The following is a 21,169-nucleotide window of genomic DNA, read 5'->3' on the forward strand; positions in this document are numbered from 1 at the left end:
TAACAACAACAATGATAGTCCATTTTTTTCCATACTTGTAGTTCACTTCACTTACCATCATCTTATGTGTTCATATATACATAGCTGTAACAAATTAAAACTAGATCCTTATATATCACCCTGCACCAGAATCAATTCCAAATGGATCAAAGACCTCGAGGTAAAAGCAGATACCCTGAAAACATTGCAGGAAGGAAGAGGAGAAACACTTGGGCTCCTTAGAATGGTTTGAAACTTTCTTAATAAAGGCCCAGAAACACAGCAAATCAAAGAAAGGTTGGACAAATGGTATTCCATTAAACCGCAGAGCTTTTGCACAGCAAATAATATAGCTAAGAAGATAAATAGAAAGCCCTCAGACTCGGAGAAAATCTCTACTGGCCATATAACAGAAAAGTGCCTCATATGTAATATACACTTAGAACTCAAAAAATCAAGTTCCCCCAAAACAATTCTGAAAGAAGCAACTTCCCCCTTAACTAATGGGCTAAAGAACTTGAGAAGAGACTTCTCTGACAAGGAATTGAGAATCCCAAAGGGCATATGAAGAAGAGCAAAATCACTGGCACATGAAGAAGTGCAGAAATCACTGGCCATAAAGAAATACAGATTAAAACAAGAGTGAGATTCCACCTCCCTCCAGTAAGAATGTCCATTACCAAGAAAACAAACACCAGATGCTGGTGGGGATGTGGCCAAAAGGGAACCCTACTACAATGCTGGTAGGAGTGTAAAGTTGTTCAATCACTCTGGAAAGTAGTGTGAAGGTTCCTCAAAAGGCTAAACATAGAGCAGTTCTATGACCCAGCAACCCCTTTTGGGCATCTACCTGAAAGATTACAAGCAAAACCACACTAAAGTCACCAGCCCATCTATGTTCATCACAGCACAATTTGTCATTGCTAAAATATGGAACCAACCTAGATGCCCATCAGTAGATGAGTGGCTCAAGAAAATGTGGTAGATGTACACAATGGAATTATATGTCTCTATCAGAAAGAATGACATTGCCTCATTCGTAAGGAACTGGAAGAACTTGGAAAAAAAATCATACTAAGTGAAGTGAAGGAGACCCAAGGAAACATAGACTCTACCCTCATTGAGAATAATTAGTACATGTCAAGGATAATCCTAGCAGCTGATCTTAATAGCTCAACAACTATGTATATATTAACACATATATTGATGCTAAGTGAAATGAACTCCAAGTTCTGTTGTTTCTTTATAAAATTTCTTCTGAGTTTTTTATGAAATTGCATTCTACCATTACATGAGATTCCCATTAGTGTGTGTGTGTGTGTGTGTGTGTGTGTGTGTGTGTGTGTTTGTGTGTGTGTGTGTTTTCCCTCTCATTAATTTGCTTATTTTCTTAGTTTGGACACCAAATAGGAAGTGCTTTGGAAAATATGACAGCCTACTATGTAGGGAACATAAAGAGCACAAAGACACAGGGGTTACATAATTTTTATTTAAAAAAAAAAAAACATAGAAGGCAAGTATCTTTAAGTTTATGTGAATGTGTCAAGATTAGGCACCAAAGCAGAGATTCAGACATTGATCCCTATCTCAGATTTTGCTCTTTGTCATTCTTGGGATGAGTCTGGAACATATTAAATCTAAATATTATAGAAATACTGTCTGTCCATTTACTTTACTTGGCTTCTTTACTAGCCAAATTATTAATTATCTATTCTGTAGTTTTCTGAACATCATTTGTTTGGTTGTTTGTTTTGTTTTTTGCCAGTGCTGGGGCTTGACCTCACAAATGTAATTGCATCAAATGAGAACTATTACAGAATATGTTGGAAATATGTAGTATGTATTTTATTATAAAGGTTTTACTGCTCATTTTTATGCATATTATATATTTTAATTCTAAACATGTAATCCTTTCTTAACATAAAAGGTCGCATCTTACAAAAAGATGAGCAGATTTATCATCAAAATCATGGTTTTCCTAAAACCAAATGGAAATACCTGATTTTGCATCTTGGAATTCATTGTAGGTAAATGAATGTGATCGTCTCCTAAGATTTGTTGGTCTCGGGGGTCTTCCTTCTATCAAGTCTAAATAGACGTTAGATTTCAGGAAGTGTGTGTAACTGTCTTGCTCCATGAGCTGGTATACTCTACTATGGGCAGTGTTAAAGCAGTGATGCATAGGTTGGTTGATGGTCTTGGCAATGACTTATTTGGTGTAAAAATCAAGGTTAACCTAGACAAACCAAAAATCAAAACTGTATTAAGTCAATCTACTTAACAAACACTTTTTAGAAGCAATGTAAGACTCCTACAATGTTGGACTGGGTATGTATGTATTTATTTATTTATTTATTTTGGCATGATTGATTGTGTAGGGGTTATGCCTCTTCAGGATCTTTGGATCCAGTCATTTACCCTTGTTCTTTCATTGCCACATCTGCTTCTTCTACCTCTTACATTCCTGGTCCTTTGTAATTGACAACCCTGGAATCTTGTGGTTGTAAATATAAAACCACTATGTTTACTCACTAGTTTTCACAATATTGAACTATATATGGGTGCTTCATAAAGTTTTTATTTCCAGGAGCCAGGGTTTCATGCCATGTAATCCTACTACTCATGAAATTCTGATTGGAGGCTTGTGCTTTGAAGCCAACCCAGTCAGGATGGTCTATCATGAGACTATTATCTCCAACTAACCACCAAACCCTAGAAATGGAGCTGTGGCTCAAGAGATGGAGTACTAGCCTTGATCACCAAAGTTCAGAAAGAACATCCAGTCCCTGAATTTAAGTCCCAGGGTCAGCATATTAAAAATTAGAAAGAGAGGGAGAGAGAGAGAAAGAAAAAGAAAAGAGAGAGAACGAAAAAGGAAAAGAGAGAAAGAAAGGAAGGAAGGAAGGAAGGAAGGAAGGAAGGAAGGAAGGAAGGAAGGATGGAAGGAAGGAAGGAAAGTTGGGTGATTGGAAACAATGCACTTTGTTAATCTTGGAAACATGAATATGAGGTCTCTTTTTACAGTAAAGATTAGTTTGGCCCGGCTTTAGTAAAAGAAAATATATTATTGTTTGCATTAAGATACAAATTTCCCCGATAATTTTCTTCTACAAGTCCTGACTTATCTAGTTCTGATGGTGGTAAGATTTTTTTTTCCTCTGTTGAGTAACATGGTACATCTAGCTTCCTTTCTTCTATATTTGATAAATAGCTATGGATGACATAATACAGAAATAGCTACACATACTTATTCGCAAAGTGTTAGCCTAGGAGAGCGAGAACAATACACTAAATAAAAAGCAAATAGAAACATATAGAAAATAACCATAAATATTGTGCAATACCTACATGACCAATATTACTGCATGGGCAGGGCTATTGTTTAGGTCTTAAGTGTTGCTTAGCAACACTTGGTTTCTAGCCAGCGGCACTGGTGCCAGCTGAGGGAAACAATAGATCTAGAGAATGTGTGCCTAGTAGAAGAATGTTAGGTGATTGGATTGTGCCCTTGTGGCGATACTGGGATTCTGGGGCCTCTTTATGTGCTTTCTCTCCTTGCTTCCCATCCTTGCCATAGACCAATCAACCATTGACTGTAGTCTCTGAAAACATAAGCCAGAGTAAAGATTCCCTCCACTAGTTTGATTTATCTCAGATAATCATCACAGTGGCAGAAAACTTAATCATCCAGACAATATTAACTTAAACTAAAAAAATAAATTTCAAATGACAAACACATCAGTGCTAACACTTAAATTAAGAATTACTTTCAAATATATGAACAGAAGTAGAGAGACTCATTAATATTTAATGATACTCAAAGGATATTTTCTCGTCTGATAGCTATTTTAGAAATTACATCATAGTACTACCTTATATTTTCTTTACAATATGGGAAAATCCACATTGTTTCCAGTTAATCCAGGCTCTTGTTAGGTTTTTATCCTTTTTTTATTTTATTTTCCTTTTTTTTGTGCCAGTCGTGAGGCTTGAACTCAGGGCCTGAGGACTGTCCTTTGTTGTTGTTGTTGTTGTTGTTGTTGTTTTTCTTTTTCTCATTTATTGTCAAAGTTATGTACAGAGAGGTAACAGTTTCATATGTTAGGCATTGGATACATTTCTTTTTTTTTGATACATTTCTTGTACTGTTTGTTACCTCCTCCCTGATTTCCCCCTTCACCCTCCCCCTTTCCCTCTCCCCCCATGAGTTGTTCAGTTGGTTTACACCAAACAGTTTTACAACTATTGCTTTTGTAGTTGTTTGTCTTTTAATCCCGTGTCTCTCGATTTTGGTATTCCCTTTCAGTTTCCTAGTTCTAATGCCAGTATATACAATTTCCAATGTACTCAGATAAGATACAGTGATAGTGCAGGTACAACCACAGGAAGGGGATACAAGAGGATCATCAACAATAGAAGCTATGGTTTCACATGGCATGCTCAAGGCACACTAAACCACTTGAGCCACAGCACCTACTTCTGGGTTTTTCTTTGCATGTGGTGCTGAGGAATAGAACCCAGGTCTTCATGCATGCTAGGGGAGCATGCTACCACTAAGCCACATTCCCAGCCCCCATGTTAGATTTCTTCAGCTGTTAGGAAATTTCCTTTCATATATTAGAACAGAGAAATAGCTTTTGAGAAAGCAAAGGAGGATGGTGCATGGTAAACACTTTTTTTTTTTCCCCTCTTGCCTTAACCATTTCCAGAAATCTCTAGTTTCTCTGAGAGGTACTTGTGTTAAGGTGATTAATATGAATAAGAAGCCAAAATGTTATTTCAATTATATTGACTCATTCTAGATGAGAGTGATGAGAGGTATGCCTTTTCTCCCATCCTAATATCTTACACTACTCTTTGTTCATGTATAAATTTCTTTGTGAATAACCTATTTTTCTTTAACAACAAATTGAACTCTGGTAAAATGTATGGCAGGATCAATCTGATATGATGAAGGCACATTCTCGCAAAGTATTTTTTCAGGTATATACATATTTATAGTTGTGATTACTATACCTCTTGTGGAGCATCATTTTGTATGAATTTCTCATATATTGCTTTGGCTTTGAGTATTATTTGTTGAGGATCCTCACTTTTCTTGAAATCTTCACAGGCTACCCAAAATTCAATGTTTTCCTCACTAAATTCAGTTTTAAGAAATCTGGTAAAAGCATCCAGTTCATCTACCAAATAAAATGATATAACTGAAATATCAAATAAAACACATGATATTAAACATGATTATAAATATTCACCAAATGTTTTCGTCCCTGTAATGCAATATTGGTGTTCATATCTCACACAGTATGTAGGAGTACTACATGTAAGTTTGCTGTAATTTTTATAACTATGAAAATTACACGATTCTTGATGATATAAGGTTAATGTCACACATAGATGTAAATACCTCACTGAAAATGGGACCCTTACTGTAAACTTCAGTTATCATCTTTCATGTTCATGCTCCTTTCTGAGAGTGAGACTTTATTACACAGGGCATAATAACTTGTCATTTAGAGTCCATCCTTTCCATTTTCATGTCATATTTCTGGTTCTCAAGACCCTGGATTTTTCTGTGTAAAAGTGTTGTTTTTCAGGGTGTTAACATCCCTCTTTTCCCAAGTCCACCCATTAAATCATTGACATGTTGCTGTACATAATCTAAGTCCTATTTCTGGCATTACAAGTTAGGTATTACACAATGGACTTTTGGGAGTCACCTCTGGGCTTTTCACTAGGAAATATCTGAGAATATTGATCTTTGAAATATTTATGTTTATAGGATTCTAGGATATAATACCTCCAATTTTATATTGTTCACAATTTCATATTGTGTATGGTTCTGGGTACTGGTTATCCTTTTTCTGTTATACATGAAATAGATTTACTTCAGCCTTCCCTTTGCCCATCCATTGTCTCCTCTCTCTCTTCATCTTCCAATCTACTTTTCAGTCATTTTTTTCTGGAGTTCCTTTATCCCATATTCTGTCCTTTTTTGCACAATTTGTGCACCTGCATTCAAAGTACCAACTTTGGAAGATGATGTTTCACTAAATTACGTTTTGATAGCATTAAAGATTTATGCAGGGAGCAAGTAGGTCAGACCTGTAATCTTCACTACTTGGGATACTGAGATTAGGAAAATTACAGTTCCATGCTAACCATGCCGAAAAGTCTGTCAGACCCCATCTTTAAGGAGGGAAGCTAGTATAGAGGTTTATGCTTCCAATTCTAGAAATTACAGGAATACTCGAGTGGGCAGATCATCTTTTAGTAGTATTGTGTCGAACTAGCAAACTCAAGGCTCCAAATTCAATAAAAGGACAAAATTATTTCCATCTCATTATAAGAAATCATAAGAAGAAAACTCCCTTGACATGAAATATTTTCCAGCTAATGAAATATCTTTTCTATTTACTAATAGTCTTTGTTTCTACTTCACTGTTGGTGGGAATGTAAACTGGTTCAGCCACTTTGGCAAGCGGTATGGAGATTGCGCAGAAGGCTAAACATAGAGCTCCCCAATGACCCAGCAGCCCCACTTTTGGGTATCTATCCAAAAGACCACAAACAAAATCACACTAAAGCCATCAGCACAACAATTCTCATCGCAGCACAATTTGTCATAGCTAGAATCTGGAACCAACCCGGATGCTCCTCAGTAGACGAATGGATCAGGAAAATGTGCTACATATACACAATGGAATTTTATGCCTCTATCAGAAAGAATGACATTGCCCCATTTGTAAGGAAATGGAAGGACTTGGAAAAAATTATACTAAGTGAAGTGAACCAGACCCAAAGAAACATGGACTCTATGGTCCCCCTTATAGGGAATAATTAGCACAGGTTTAGGCAAATCACAGCAGAGGATCACAAGAGCCCAATAGCTATACCCTTATGAACACATAAGATGATGCTAAGTGAAATGAACTCCATGTTATGGAAATGATTGTTATATCACTGTTGTAACTACTTTCAACGTGCTATGTGTAACTGTAGCTTCTATTATTGATGATCTTCTTGTATCCCCTTCCTGTGGTTGTACCTACACTATCTCTTTATCTTATCTGAGTACATTGGAATCCGTGTATACCGGTATTAGAAGTAGGAAATTGAAAGGGAATACCAAAATCAAGAGGCACAGGGTAAAAAAAAGACAAACAAGTAGTACAAAAGCAATACTTGCAAAACTGTTTGGTGTAAATGAACTGAACAATTCATGGGGGGGGGGGAAGGGAAAGGGGGAGAAGGGAGGGGGGAATGAGGGACGAGGTAACAAACAGTACAAGAAATGAATGCAATGCCTATTGTATGAAACTGTAACCTCTCTCTACATCAGTTTGATAATAAAAATTAAAAAAAAATAAAAAAGTTGAAGATACAAACAATTTTTTTTTCTCCACTTGATGTCTTAATCACTTCTACCTTGTTTACTTCCCAACACACTAGACCAGGACTTGGATTAAACAACAGACTTAAAATAGTTTGCCAGATCAATTTATCATTCTAAGTGAATTTTTTTCACATTCCACACACCGTTTCTTTCTACCCTTGCCGCCATGGCACATCAGTCTGTAATTCTCTTCTATGGCACCTGCACTCCTCATTTTCCTGTTAGAACTCTCTGTGCATTTCCCCCTAATCCTTCTCTGTTTATTTCTGTTCATCCTCTCTTAAATTTTTGTTCCAGGAAAATCACCCAATATTCCAAAATAATATTTTGAGCATCTTCACAATCTACCAATGACATAAATCTCATGCCTCTTTCCTGAGCCACGAGATTATTTGGGGGGAACCCAAAAACATTTTGAATACCTCCTCCATTTAATTTCCTGAAAGACAGAAAATGGTTCATCTGGATGCAAAGATTCCATAGGTTTCCCATCCAATAATATTGTTCATTTAGGGACTTAATCTAAAATGAACTGTGACATTTATAATCAAGGTTGCCAAATTTCCCTCTTACCTCATTCATAGTGTGCAATCAAATTATATCATGTGTCCCTTTTTTGTTTCCTGCATTTGTCTCTTACTATTATGAAGTCTTGTACCCCTTGATTCAGAGCACAATTATCTCCTGCATATACTGTAAGAATGGCCTAGTCCATAATACCATTTCCAGGTGTTTCTTGCCTCTTTCCAGCTTCCTGGTTCATAACATATAGTTTAATTTCCTAAGCCATTATGCCAATTTCGATTTTAATTAGAAATCATCTTATTTGGAAATCACCAATTGTTCAAAAATGATCTAAGTATCACTTATATACTATGTCCTATTACTGTGGACAACATTTAAAATATCATACTGATCTTTCCTTTTATTTCCTCTACTACATTGTGAGGTTCATGAGACAAGACTCATTTTTAATTTGCCACTAAATCTCAATCCCCAGTATGAAGAAGCTATTCAATTATTATTTAACAAAGCAAAATGGTGGCTAAAACAAACAAAAAATTATTTTAACAAAAGCTTGTAATTTTACTAAAAACAAATTTAATCAAAATAGTAAAAATAACAAAACCTTTGCAGAAAATGTTTAATAATTTCAATGAAATAGCAGATCTATGATCTTTATCAGATAAATCAATAATTACTTCCCCTGCCCCAAAATCACCAGGCTCAAGAGATAACCCATAAAATGAAAAAATATTGTTCTCCAGCCAGTGAACAATTAACTTTTAACATTTAAAAGGGATAAAAATTAAAACGTAAAATGAATAATCTAATTAATAAATGGGAAAATTTTTACTTAGTTCTCCAAAGATCAAAATGCTAATAAATACATAAAGAAAACTTTCAGGCTGGGGATATGGCCTATTGGCAAGAGCGCTTGCCTTGTATACTTGAAGCCCTGGGTTCGATTCCCCAGCACCACATATACAGAAAATGGCCAGAAGTGGTGCTGTGACTCAAGTGGTAGAGTGCTAGCCTTGAGCAAAAAGAAGCCAGGGACAGTGCTCAGGCCCTGAGTCCAAGCCCCAGGACTAGAAAAAAGAAAAAAAAAAAAGAAAAAAAAGAAAAAGAAAACTTTTGTATTTATGAAACTAAGATCATTGTTTTATTACTTTCTCACTGGTTTGACTTTTATTCCTTTCATTTCCCCCCCAAATTTTACAATGATACTTGGCAAGAAATGGAACTTGGTATGTGGGCATATCTAATCTGTAAAAGCAAAACCACAATTAAAGTATTAATACATAAATCAATTGCTTGAACTTAAGTTTCTGCACTTAGCTCCAGCTCCACCGAGAACTTTTAAAACATCTTTTTGTACTTTGCCTATAGAGAATTTTTACTGTGATGAAAAGTGGCTCCCTGACACCCATATTTCCTTCCCCCTTTAAATTTCTAATATTTTTTTTATTTCCTCATATTAATATCCATTTTAATGGATTATTGTTCTAAATATTTTCTTTCTGTTTGTCTGCATAATAATTTTTAAAACTGATAAGTTCTTTGTATTTTCTAGGTGAATTCTCAATTTATTTTTATTTTCTCTTGAGTCCCTATCTTGCTATGTTTTAATTGGTAGTTTCAGTAAATTAGATTTCTTCAGAGAATTTTATAGCTGGATATTAGAAAATAATTGGATCCAAGACCACCAAAGATTATGAGAAATTTCAGATAGCATAATTTAAAAAAAAGCAACAAAGTTCACCTAGTTAATATACCTCTAAATCTTTTTTTGGTTTTTGGCATATTAGTATCTTTGATTTTTATTAAACAATATTTATTTATTACTGAGGTATTTGTATGTAAATTATACTTTCTTATGATTCATTTTTTAAAATTATGACTGTGTTTTAATATGCTTATCACTTAGTTTACCATTTGAGTACATTTAATTCATTTTTTTATTTCCTTTACAGAAGTATCACATACAGAATCTGAGAAGTGCACACATTTAGCCCAAATAAAATTATGTGACATTTGACAGGACTTGGTGATTCTCAAAACATGTGCATATAGGAGCTTTCTGTTTTAAATATATGTGTGTTGGTTCATTGACTTTCTTCTTTTACTTTCCTAGAGTTTAGTATATAGAAATGAATCGACTTTTACCACTGTAATCAAGATAATATTTTAGTTTATTGTAATACTTTATATAATTTTAAGAGTTTAGGTTCCTGATATTATTGTAAGAACAATAATTATTATATTACCAATGTAATAATAGCTATTACTATTATATTGAATGTGTGCTCATCCTGGGGCTTGAATTCAGGACATAAGAGATTTCCCTGAGCTTTTCACTCCACCACTTGAAAAACAACTGCATTTCCAGCTTATTGGTGGTTAATTGCAGATAAAAGTCTCATGGACTATCCTGCCCTGGCTGGCAACTTGAACTGCAGTCCTCCACTCTCACTTCCCAGAGTAGCTAGACCTACAAATGTGAGCCACAGTGCTCCACTTTAATTTTTACAATTACTTTAAACATTACTACTTCAATCAGCATTTCAATAAAAATAACTGATTCCACAAAGTAATACTAGTAGCATAACTTGTAAATCAACATTTTCCATTTAGAACTTTAATCATGAGATGTTATTAATGTCTCACTGAGACAGTAATTATTTTTTAATCCACATTACCCATTTTTATTTAAATTGTTAATCATTTACAGGTCTTTAATATTTCCACTGGTTGTGAAAAGGGAGAATGTCAGATTTAATTTAATCAATATGATTTTGGCTAATTGCAATTGTAAAAAAAAAAATTTACAGAATGCCAGGTGAAGGTATTTTGTAGGAATAATCACCTTGCTAAAACTTTCTTCACTTTAGATAATGAGCGTATGATAGAATCATTATGTGACAATTTATTAAATTAGAGTAATAAATCCAGGATATATATTGCTTTCCATTTTAATCTTTGCCATCTAACTTATGGTTATACAGTTTATAGCATATTCAAAGCAGGAAAAAGGTTTTTAGATTTAGTAATTATTATTTTTCATTACAGTAGTAACCACTGAACTTTGTGTAGTGTCTAACATTTATTGGTTTCTTTTCCATCATGCAATTTAGTCCTGATAAATCCATTTCTATAGGACCTAAAAGTCATTAACTCCATTTACACTGGAGGAAGTTGAAAGTCAGTGTGATTAGGACACTTAACTAACATTGCACATTTTTTATGCTGCAGAAGAAAAGAGATCTCCAATTTCAGAGGAATGCAGAAAGAACCTTTTCCCAAAAACAAATTTGCATTTCTTATGTGAGCACATAATACTTTGGAAGCTACATTTAAATTTCCACATATGAACAATATCATATTCTTTCTAATAAATCATTATCTGGTCCGGTTCCTTTTTCTCACTAACAAAAATTCTTGAGTAGTGCTGTAAATTAATTTTGGATAAGAGATCTTAAGGGATTAGAGATATGGCTTATGTGGTAAATTACATATGTAGTAAATCAATCCAGTGTACCACCAAGGAATAAAAAGAAAATTTGTTAAAAATGTAAATGAAATTATAGAGAAAAATATTATGTTTGAGTCTATGAATAACAACAAATCTGAGCCTGAAAAACCTTCTCATATCCAGAGAGTAGGTATGATTGTATTTTTTCTGTTCTCAATACCAAGAAATAAAAATAATCTGTGGATAGATAAATGAATAAGGAAAATGTGATATGTATATATCTATTGTATGTATAAAATGGAATACTGTACAGCACTAAAGTAGAAAATAATGATATAATTTATGGCACAGTCATAATGACAAATATTGCTTGATCTCTTTCATATGTAAATAGGTAAATAATTTACTTCATAGAGGCAGAGATTAGAAAAATGGTTTCCAGAGACTGGAAAATGTAGGAGGGTGAAGAAGATAGACAGAGGTTAATGATTATTTACAAAAAAAATAGTTACCTAGATGTATATTCTACTTTTCTATAGATCAATAGGGTGATTATAATTTTCCATAAATAAGCATAATTTAATGTTAATTTTAAGTTGCTAGAATGTTTCCATCCTATAAAAAATTAATGTTTGATATTATTAATATTCTAATTGATTTACTTTATATTCCAGTATCAAAATATCACATAATACCACAAAAAAGATATAAAACTATTTGTCAATCAATTAGTAAGAAGAAAGGTCACTATGGTATAGAGTTTACATATATTTTAAAAATTGACATATATTTGATTAATTCTTAAGTTATAAGATACCAAGAATGAAGAAGACAATTGGGGGACATTCCTTATCCTTTTCAATAGAAACAAGGAGTGATTATAACATTTTGGTGTAACAAGGTGGAAATAATAGTGATTTTTTTTCATCACTGACTTCCTTTCTGGTCCTTACTCTCCATTCTCACCCAGTGAACCTTTCCCTAAATTTAAGCCATTACATCTCTAACTATATTTTCTCTTTCTAAAACCATCACAATTCAAAAGAAGATGAAAACTTCTCATAGGTAGTGTGAAGACATATAGAGTCCTTACGTCAGTAAATTCAGGGTCTATAACCATGTCACCAAGATTTTACAGAGGGTACACAATTAAAGAATAATATAGAAAATGAGAGCAGACAGCATAAGTTGACGTTTCATTACAGAGAGCAAAATAGTTAAAGCTGAATTATAAAAATTATTTTCCTAGCTCCTTTGGTGACAGGAACCACACATCTTAAAGATGAAACACATGGAGTTTTGTTATACACAGAATTCAAAGTAATTTTTGGGGGAAGTATAAATATTCAGTTATAATAATATGCGGCTTTTTCAGGTGATGAGTTCACTAAAGAAAATAATAAAGCCTGTAGCATTCCATCACTTATTTAGTACAAATTTAAATAATACTCTGAACCAAAGTAACATTTTCTTGTCTGACACTAGGTAAATTAACTGAGTCAAGATTATCAATCCAGCTAATCTGTGTTCTACTTTTGTGCTGAAGAATTCAACCAGAATTTAATTTTACCCTCAACCTCCATCAGAAACATAAAACTCTACCTAAGCAAGATGTGATCATCAATTAACTTTTGTATAAAACTCTGCTTTATAATTAAAACATTGATAGGATATCTTCATGAATGTTTCTTGAATTTCTACAAAAAAACTGCATTAAGTTCGTAATTGCTTAAGAGTGAAATTAATGTGGATTATTTGTTAATCACAGATTTAATGAGACTGAAGTTCTCCTTCAAAAATCAGGAAAATCAAATGTGGTCATTAAAAACCATAAAAGAGATATGATTAACATTTTTCAATAATAAACAATTTTTAGTAAATTAAGATTTAAGTAGTATTTTCCCTTGGCTGACTGCTGTTCTTTAGTTTACCCTGGTTGACCTGCAATTCATGTTACTGTAAATTAGTCATCATGTAAACACTTTTATGACAGCTTGTTGTGCATACTTCGTTTAATTTTCCATTAAAGAATAAATTACTTGGTGAAAATATCACTAACCCCGATGGGAAAGCAGTTTATCAAATGATTCACCCCATTTCACTGCTTCTTCAGGAGACAATCTAAAAGACATAAAATGCAGCAAGTCTGGTATGAATCTGTCTGAACATATGCTGTCGGATTGCTCTTTATACTACACTTCCTGGAGCTTCTCTGGTTTTTTTCCACTTACTCTTTGTAGCGGTTGTGAGGCTAGAACAAGGGGACTTGGTGTTATCTTGGAGGATTTATTTATTTATTTATTTATTTTGCTCTAGGATTGCAACCACTTGAGCCACGTCTGCACTTCCAGGTCTTTAGTACTATTTGGGGATAAGATTCATACAGCCGATCTTGTCCTAGATGGTTTCCAACTACTATCCTCAGATTTCAACTTGGATCACAGACTTGAGCCACCATCACCTGGCTCTCTTTTAATTGGTATGCAATGAAACTTGCATATATATTACATCATCAAATTAAAAAAATATTTAAATTTGTTTTAGATTTTGTCTATTGTTAAAATAGCAATAATAATATGTGAAAATAACAATTTGGGTTTGAGAATTGTTTTATTTTTTAAGAGAACTAATTATGTATGAAGTTCAAAATAACACAAACATGTAAAAGGACATTATGACACTTATCTATTTAATTAAGTACATGAAATAAAATGAATTTCATAAGTGAATTAATTCAATTAAATGTAATCCACAACTAATCAAATTTCTTAGTTAAACTCCTATTTCTAAAATTGCAATTTTCTTGCCAGGTGCTGGTGGCTCACACCTGTAATGATAGCTACTCAGGAAGTGAAGATCTGAGGACTGAGTTTCCAAGCCACCCAGGACAGAAAAGTCTGTGAGATTCTTATCTCTGATTATCCACTTCTGTTTGAAGTGGCACAGTGACTAAAGTGGTAGAGCACTAGCCTTGAGCTAAAGAACTCAGCACCCCCAGAGTTCAAGCCCCACAACCGACAAAAATAAATAAATAAATGAATAAATAAATAAATGCAATTTTCTTGAAGCTGCACTTTATTTTGTACACAATCAGGAAATATGATTGATTAGATATCAAAAGAATAAGAAATACATTGTATTTTTATGAAAGTATATTAAAGATTTTGATAGTGTAGACAGTGAAATATTTCTCTAGATTTTTAATTGTGTTTTTTTAATTTGAATGACTTTGTGTTAAAATAATATACAAATGATTCTACTTTCTTTGATGTGAAGAAATGCTAAAGTTACTAAAACATCCTTTATTTGTTACCTTGCTGTTGTTTTTAGCTCATTTTTCCAAAATATACTTCTGAGAAAATAAGTGATTAACTTTTTAACGAAAGGATTTCAGTGGATAAAATTACTGATATGTCCCCATTTTGGGATGTTAACTGTTGATAGATATCAGTTATAAATGATTATGTTTAAATGTTTATGTAATTATTTCACTCAATTTGCTAACTTGATTTAGTTTTAGAAATATTTCAAGTTCCTTGAAATGCAATTTCTGCCATTTTTAGAGTGCTGTATATTTCTCAATGAATCAGAAGAGTCTAATTTTTTTTCATAATTATAGAATCTCCCATAGTAATGAAAACTATTTACCTTGTTTCTCTTGCCCAGAACCCAAATCTACTTGAGTGGTTTGCTTCGTGTAAGTCAGGTTTTTTAGGAGAAGACTTAAACAATTTCTTCTTTCATTAGTTCTATAATGATAATAATAATAATAATAATAATGGTTATCTTTAGAACAAGTTATGTAAATAACAAAATTTTTTATATGCCACTGAGATAATTTTGAAATCAGTGGTACTCCCATTCACCAATTCATAAATATACTTCAGTACACACATGAATCCTATGTATTATGTTTGCATAAAATTATGTTAGCATGAGTTGAATATGTTTCTCTTTTACCTCCATGACAGACAAGTACAGACAAGAATTTGAGGTGCTATTTCAGTAAAAATGTGTTCTGCTATTATTTTGTGGCTAAAAGTGCTACTTTTAAAAAAAAAATGAAAACATCTTTAGTTTAATAGTTATTTCCTCTAAATAAAAAAGAAAAAGCTCTCCCTCCCCCAAGGCACAGTGGTACAAACAGCACATTTTCCACCAGATATTTTAAAGTAAATGCTAGTAAATATGAATCAATCATGGTTTTAAAAGTAAGAGTACATAAATTTTTATTCTTTTACCTTGTTTTGGCTTCTTTGCTGGTTTCTTCTTTTCCTGGATCATGTATTAACTTGAAAAAAGTTTTTTCTTTAGATTCACACGTATTTAGTTGAGAAAAGAAAACCAATGATGCTTCCATTTTCCCCCTCAAAAATGAAGAGAGGTCACAGATCAATGCCTGTCCATGGGTATACATGGCAGAACACAATGCTGCTTCAACTTTTCCAGAAGTTCGTACAATAAATAAAAAATAAGAAGCAACAAAAAATAAGAATAAGAAGTCCAGAGCAATGTTTCTAACTCTGTAAACATGTAGAAAAGAGGAAGTTAAGAGGAATTAGGTCCTGAGCTACTTAGAGAAATGATACTAAGAATTTGCAAAGACACTTTTGGTTGCCCAGGTAAAGAACTGTCTTACTGCAGTGTAACTTCTCCTGAAAGTCTGTGCAACCAGAATAATATGTTAATAGACTCAAACAACATTGTCATTTCCCATAGGAACCTTGGGTAAGTCTTTAGCATGTATTCAATGCAGTGTACCAAAGCATTACATGGAATATTGGAAGATATTTCTGTCTGATGTTAAAAATTCAATTTTATTTATTTTTATTACATTAAGATAATTAAATCATAATTAATTCAAATAATGCATTGTACTTCTTAATTACATTTGCTTAATATACTGCATCAATATAGAACTACAGATCAAAGTTTTATGTTTAAAAATGAAAACAGAAAACAATTTATATTTCTATGATTAGTTACTTTAGCTTTTATTTATTTGCGTATTAATTGTGTTGGTTTTTATTCTTTTTTAAGTATTTATTATCAAACTGAATTTCAGGGAGGTTACAGTTTCATACATTACGCATTGGCTACATTTCTTGTACTGTTACCTCGTCCCTCATTTCCCCCTCCCCCCTTCCCTTTCCCTTCCCCCCCATGAGTTATTCAGTTCATTTAAACAAAACAGTTTTGCAAGTATTGATTTTGTACTTGTTTGTCTTTCTTTTTTATACCCTGTGTCTCTTGATTTTGGTATTCCCTTTAAATTTCCTAGTTCTACTACCAGTATGCATGGTTTCCAATATACTCAGATAAGATAAAGAGATAGTGTAGGTACAATCACAGTAGGGTAATACAAGATCATCAATAATTGAAGCTGCAGTTACACAATGCACGTTGAAAGTAGTTACAACTGTGATTGAGCCAGACCCAAAGAAAGATGGACTCTATGGTCTCCCATATAGGGAATAATTAGCACAGGTTTAGGCAAATCACAGCAGAGGATCACAAGAGCCAATTGCTATACCCTTATGAACACATAAGATGATGCTAAGTGAAATGAACTCCATGTTATGGAAAAGATTGTTATATCACAGGCGTTTTTATTCTTAACAATTCTGGTGTTTGTACTTGGGCCCTGGGCTTGCTAACAAGTGCTGTGAACCTTTAGATACATGTCCTCTCTATTTTGCTTTAGGTTTTTATTCTTGTTTTGTTTTAGATTGATTCTCGGGATTTCTCTAAATATTCCTTATTTGTAGCTGGAATTGGAAACATGTACCACATCCAATTTATTTATTGAAATGGCAACATTTCCCGTGGCATGGTCTCAACATATGATCCTCTCCCTCTCACACTCACACACTTCTACGGCTCTAAAAGCTGGTATGAACACAGTAGCTGCCTAAAACGTTGCTTTTTTATTTTATTTTTTATTTTTTTTCAAAATTTTATTATCAAACTGATGTACACAGAGGTTACAGTTTCATACGTTAGGCATTGGATACATTTCTTGTACTTTTTGTTACCTTGTCGCTCATACCCCCCTCCCTCCTCCCCCTTTCCCTTCCCCCCCGGAGGTGTTCAGTTCACTTGCACCAAACAGTTTTGCAAGTATTGCTTTTGTAGTTTGTATTTTTTTTAACCCTGTGTCTCTCAAATTTGGTATTCCCTTTCAATTTCCTACTTCCAATACCAGTATACATGGTTTCCAATATACTCAGATAAGATTACAAAGATAGTGTAGGTACAACCACAGGAAGGTGATACAAGAACATCATCAATAATAGAAGCTACAGATACACATAGGACATTGAAAGTAGTTACAACTGTGATAAAACAATCATTTCCATAACATTGAGTACATTTCACTTATCATCATCTTATGTGTTCATAAGGGTATAGCTATTGGGCTCTTGTGATGCTCTGCTATAACTTGCCTAAACCTGTACTAATTATTCCCAATAAGGGAGACCATAGAGTCCATGTTTCTTTGGGTCTGGCTCACTTCACTTGGTATAATCTTTTCCAAGTCCTTCCACTTCCTTACAAATGGGACAATGTCATTCTTTCTGATAGAGGCATAAAATTCCATTGAGTATATGTACCACATTTTCCTGATCCATTTGTCTACTGAGGGGCATCTGGGTTGGTTCCAGATTCTAGCCATGAAAAATTGTGCTGCGATGAACGTTGTTGTGCTGGTGGCATTACTGTGATTTTTTTTTTTTTGTGGTCTTTTGGATAGATACCCCAAAGTGGGGCTGCTGGGTCATAGGGGAGTTCTATATTTAGCCTTCTGAGGAATCTCCATACTGCTTGCCAGTGAGGCTGAACCAGTTTACATTACCACCAACAATGAGGTAGGGTTCCCTTTTGGCCACATCCCCTCCAAGAATTGTTATTGTTAGTTTTCTTGATATATGACATTCTTACTGGGGTGAGATGGAATCTCAATATAGTTCTGATTTGCATTTCTTTTATGGCCAGTGATGTAGAGCATTTTTTCATATTTCTCTTGGCCATTCTCATTTCCTCATAAGAGAAGTCTCTTTGTAAGTCTTTAGCCCACTTGATGAGGGGGCTATTGGTTCTTTGTGGTTTTGTTTTGGAAGAAGATAATTTTTCTAGTTCTGCATATATTTTAGATATGAGGCCTTTGTCTGTTGAATGTCCGGTAAAGATCTTCTCCCAGTCTGTGGGCTTTCTGTTTATCTTGAAAGCTATGTCCTTTGCCATGCAGAAGCTCTGCAGTTTGATGCAGTCCCATTTGTCCAACCATTCTTTGATTTGTAGCCTTTCTAGGTCTTTGTTAAGGAAGTTCCGTCCTGCACCAAGGAGACCAAGGATTTCTCCCACTTCTTCCTTTAGTGTTTTCAGGGTGTCCATTTTGATTTCGAGGTCTTTAATACATTTGGAATTGATTCTGGTGCAGGGTGATATATTAGGATCTAGTTTTAGTTAGTTGCATGTGTTGAGCCAGTTTTGCCAGCATCACTTGTTAAAGAGGCTATCGTTCTTCCATACTATTATTGTTTTAGCTCCTTTATCAAAGATTAAGTAGGCCTAGTTCTTTGGATTCATTTCTGGGTCTTTGATTCTGTTCCACTGGTCTTCAGGCCTGTTTCGGTGCTAATACCAACCTGTTTTTATTACTATAGCTTTATAATACAGCTTGAAGTTGGGTATTGTAATTCCTGCAGCACTGTTCTTTCTGCTTAGGATTGTTTTTGCTATTCTAGGTCTTTTATTGTTCCATATGAGTTTCTGGATTGCTTCCTCTATTTCATTAAAAAATGGTGTTGGGATATTAATGGGTATTGCATTGAATTTGTAGATAGCCTTTGGCAATATTGACATTTTGATTATATTAATCCTCCCAATCCAGGAGCATGGGAGGTTTTTCCATTTCCTTCGTTCTGATTTAATTTCGTTTTTCGAGCTTTTAAAGTTCTCATCAAAGAGGTCTTTCACTTCTTTGTTTAGGGTTATTCCTAGTATTTTTGTGTTTTGGGGGGCTATTGCAAAAGGAGTTGCTTTCCTGATATCAGCCTCGGTCTTCGGGTCATTAGCGTAGAGAAAGGCCGTTGATTTTTGAAGGTTTATTTTGTATCCTGCAACTTTGCCAAAGTTTTGGATCAGCTCTTGTAGCTTGGGGTAGAGTCTATGGGATTCTTTAGGTATAGGATCAGGTCATCTGCGAAGCGAGAAAGTTTAACTTCATCTTTTCCTATTTGGATCCCCTTTATTTTTTTCTTCTTGCCTAATTTCTCTGGCTAGGAATTCTAGTACTATGTTGAAGAGCAGGGGAGAGAGTGGACATCCCTGCCTTGTTCCTGATTTTAAATGGAATGGCTTTAGTTTTTCACCATTTAGAGTTAGGCTTGCTGTTGGATTGTCATGAACTGCCTTGATTATATTCATGAATGTTCCCTGGAATCCTAGTTTTTCCAGGGCTTTTAGTATAAATGGGTCCTGGATTTTATCGAATGCTTTTTCGGCATCCAGAGATAAAACCATGTGGTTCTTTAGCTTACTCCGGGTGATGTGGTGGATTACATTAATTGACTTGCGTATATTAAACCAACTTTGCATCCCTGGGATGAATTCGGTTTGATCGTGGTGTATGATTTTTTTGATGACCTGTTGAAGTCAATTGGCCAGAATTTTGTTGAGAATTTTTGCGTCTATGTTCATCAGGGAAATCGGTCTGTAGTCCTCTTTCCGTGACGAGTCCCTGCCTGGTTTTGGGATGAGGGTTATACTGGTTTCATGTAATGAGTCTGATAGTGAACGTTCTCTTTCAATTTTATTGAAGAGTTTGAGAAATATTGGTGTGAGTTCTGTTTTGAAGGCCTTGTAGAATTCTGCAGTGAATCCGTCTGGTCCTGGGCTTTTCTTGGATGGGAGATCATTTATTGCCATTTCTATTTCAATCCTGGATATGGGTCTGTTTAGAAGGTTTAAATCTTCATGGTTGAGTTTGGGGAAATGAATTTTTTCTAGGAAATCATCCATTTCTTCCAAGTTCTCGAATTTGTTGGCATAAATGTTTGCAAAATAGTCCCTTATTATTTTCTGAATTTCTCTTATTTCTATGTTTTATCTCTTATCTTGTTTATTTGTGTGTGCTGCCTTTGTTTTTTGGTCAGGTTTGCCAGGGGTCTGTCTATCTTGTTGATTTTTTTCAAAGAAACAACTCTTTGTTTTGGTGATTCTCTGGAAGGTTTTTTTCATCTCTAATTGATTTAATTCTGATTTGATTTTAATTATTTGCTTCCGTCTATTGACTTGGGGTTTGGCTTGTTGTTCTCTCTCAAGGAAATTAAGGTGCTTCTTTAAATTATTGAGTTGCTGTTTCTCCAGTTTGTTGATGTATGCACTCGGAGATATAAATTTTCCCCTGAGGACTGCCTTTGCTGTGTCCCAAAGAAGCTGGTACTTTGTGTCCTCAACTTGGTTGAATTCCATAAACATTTGAATTTCCGTTTTAATTTCTTCAATGAGCCTCTGATGGTTCAGCAGTGTGTTTTTTAGTCTCCATGAATTGTAGGATTTTCTGTGGTGGCTGATTGAGTTGAGCGCTAATTTTATTCCATTGTAGTCTGAGAGAATGCAGGGAATGGTTTTGATACTTCTGAATTTGTACAGATTTTCTTTGTACCCTAAGATGTGATCTATTTTGGAGAATGTTCCATGTGCTGCTGAAAAGAATGTGTATTCTGTTTTTGCTGGGTGGGATATTTTGTAGATGTCGGTTAAGTCTAGTTGGTCTATGCAATTATTTAGTTCTGTGGTTTCTTTGTTCAGTT

General features: G+C 34.2%; 1 protein-coding gene across 1 annotated transcript; it reads right to left on the reverse strand.

The window, feature by feature from the left end:
- Window positions 1–814: 814 nt before the first annotated feature.
- Rgs18 (regulator of G protein signaling 18) lies at window positions 815–15,900 on the reverse strand. Its single transcript, XM_048357807.1, is given in 7 exon segments — window positions 815–825; window positions 1,764–2,215; window positions 4,996–5,162; window positions 13,411–13,472; window positions 15,000–15,066; window positions 15,069–15,100; window positions 15,593–15,900. Coding segments are annotated over 6 exon segments (762 nt in total). The 5' UTR covers window positions 15,769–15,900; the 3' UTR covers window positions 815–825; window positions 1,764–1,957.
- Between the last annotated feature and the right edge of the window lie 5,269 nt (window positions 15,901–21,169).

The sequence above is a fragment of the Perognathus longimembris genome, chromosome 11 (assembly GCF_023159225.1).
Source record: "Perognathus longimembris pacificus isolate PPM17 chromosome 11, ASM2315922v1, whole genome shotgun sequence".
Taxonomy (NCBI): Eukaryota; Metazoa; Chordata; class Mammalia; order Rodentia; family Heteromyidae; genus Perognathus; species Perognathus longimembris.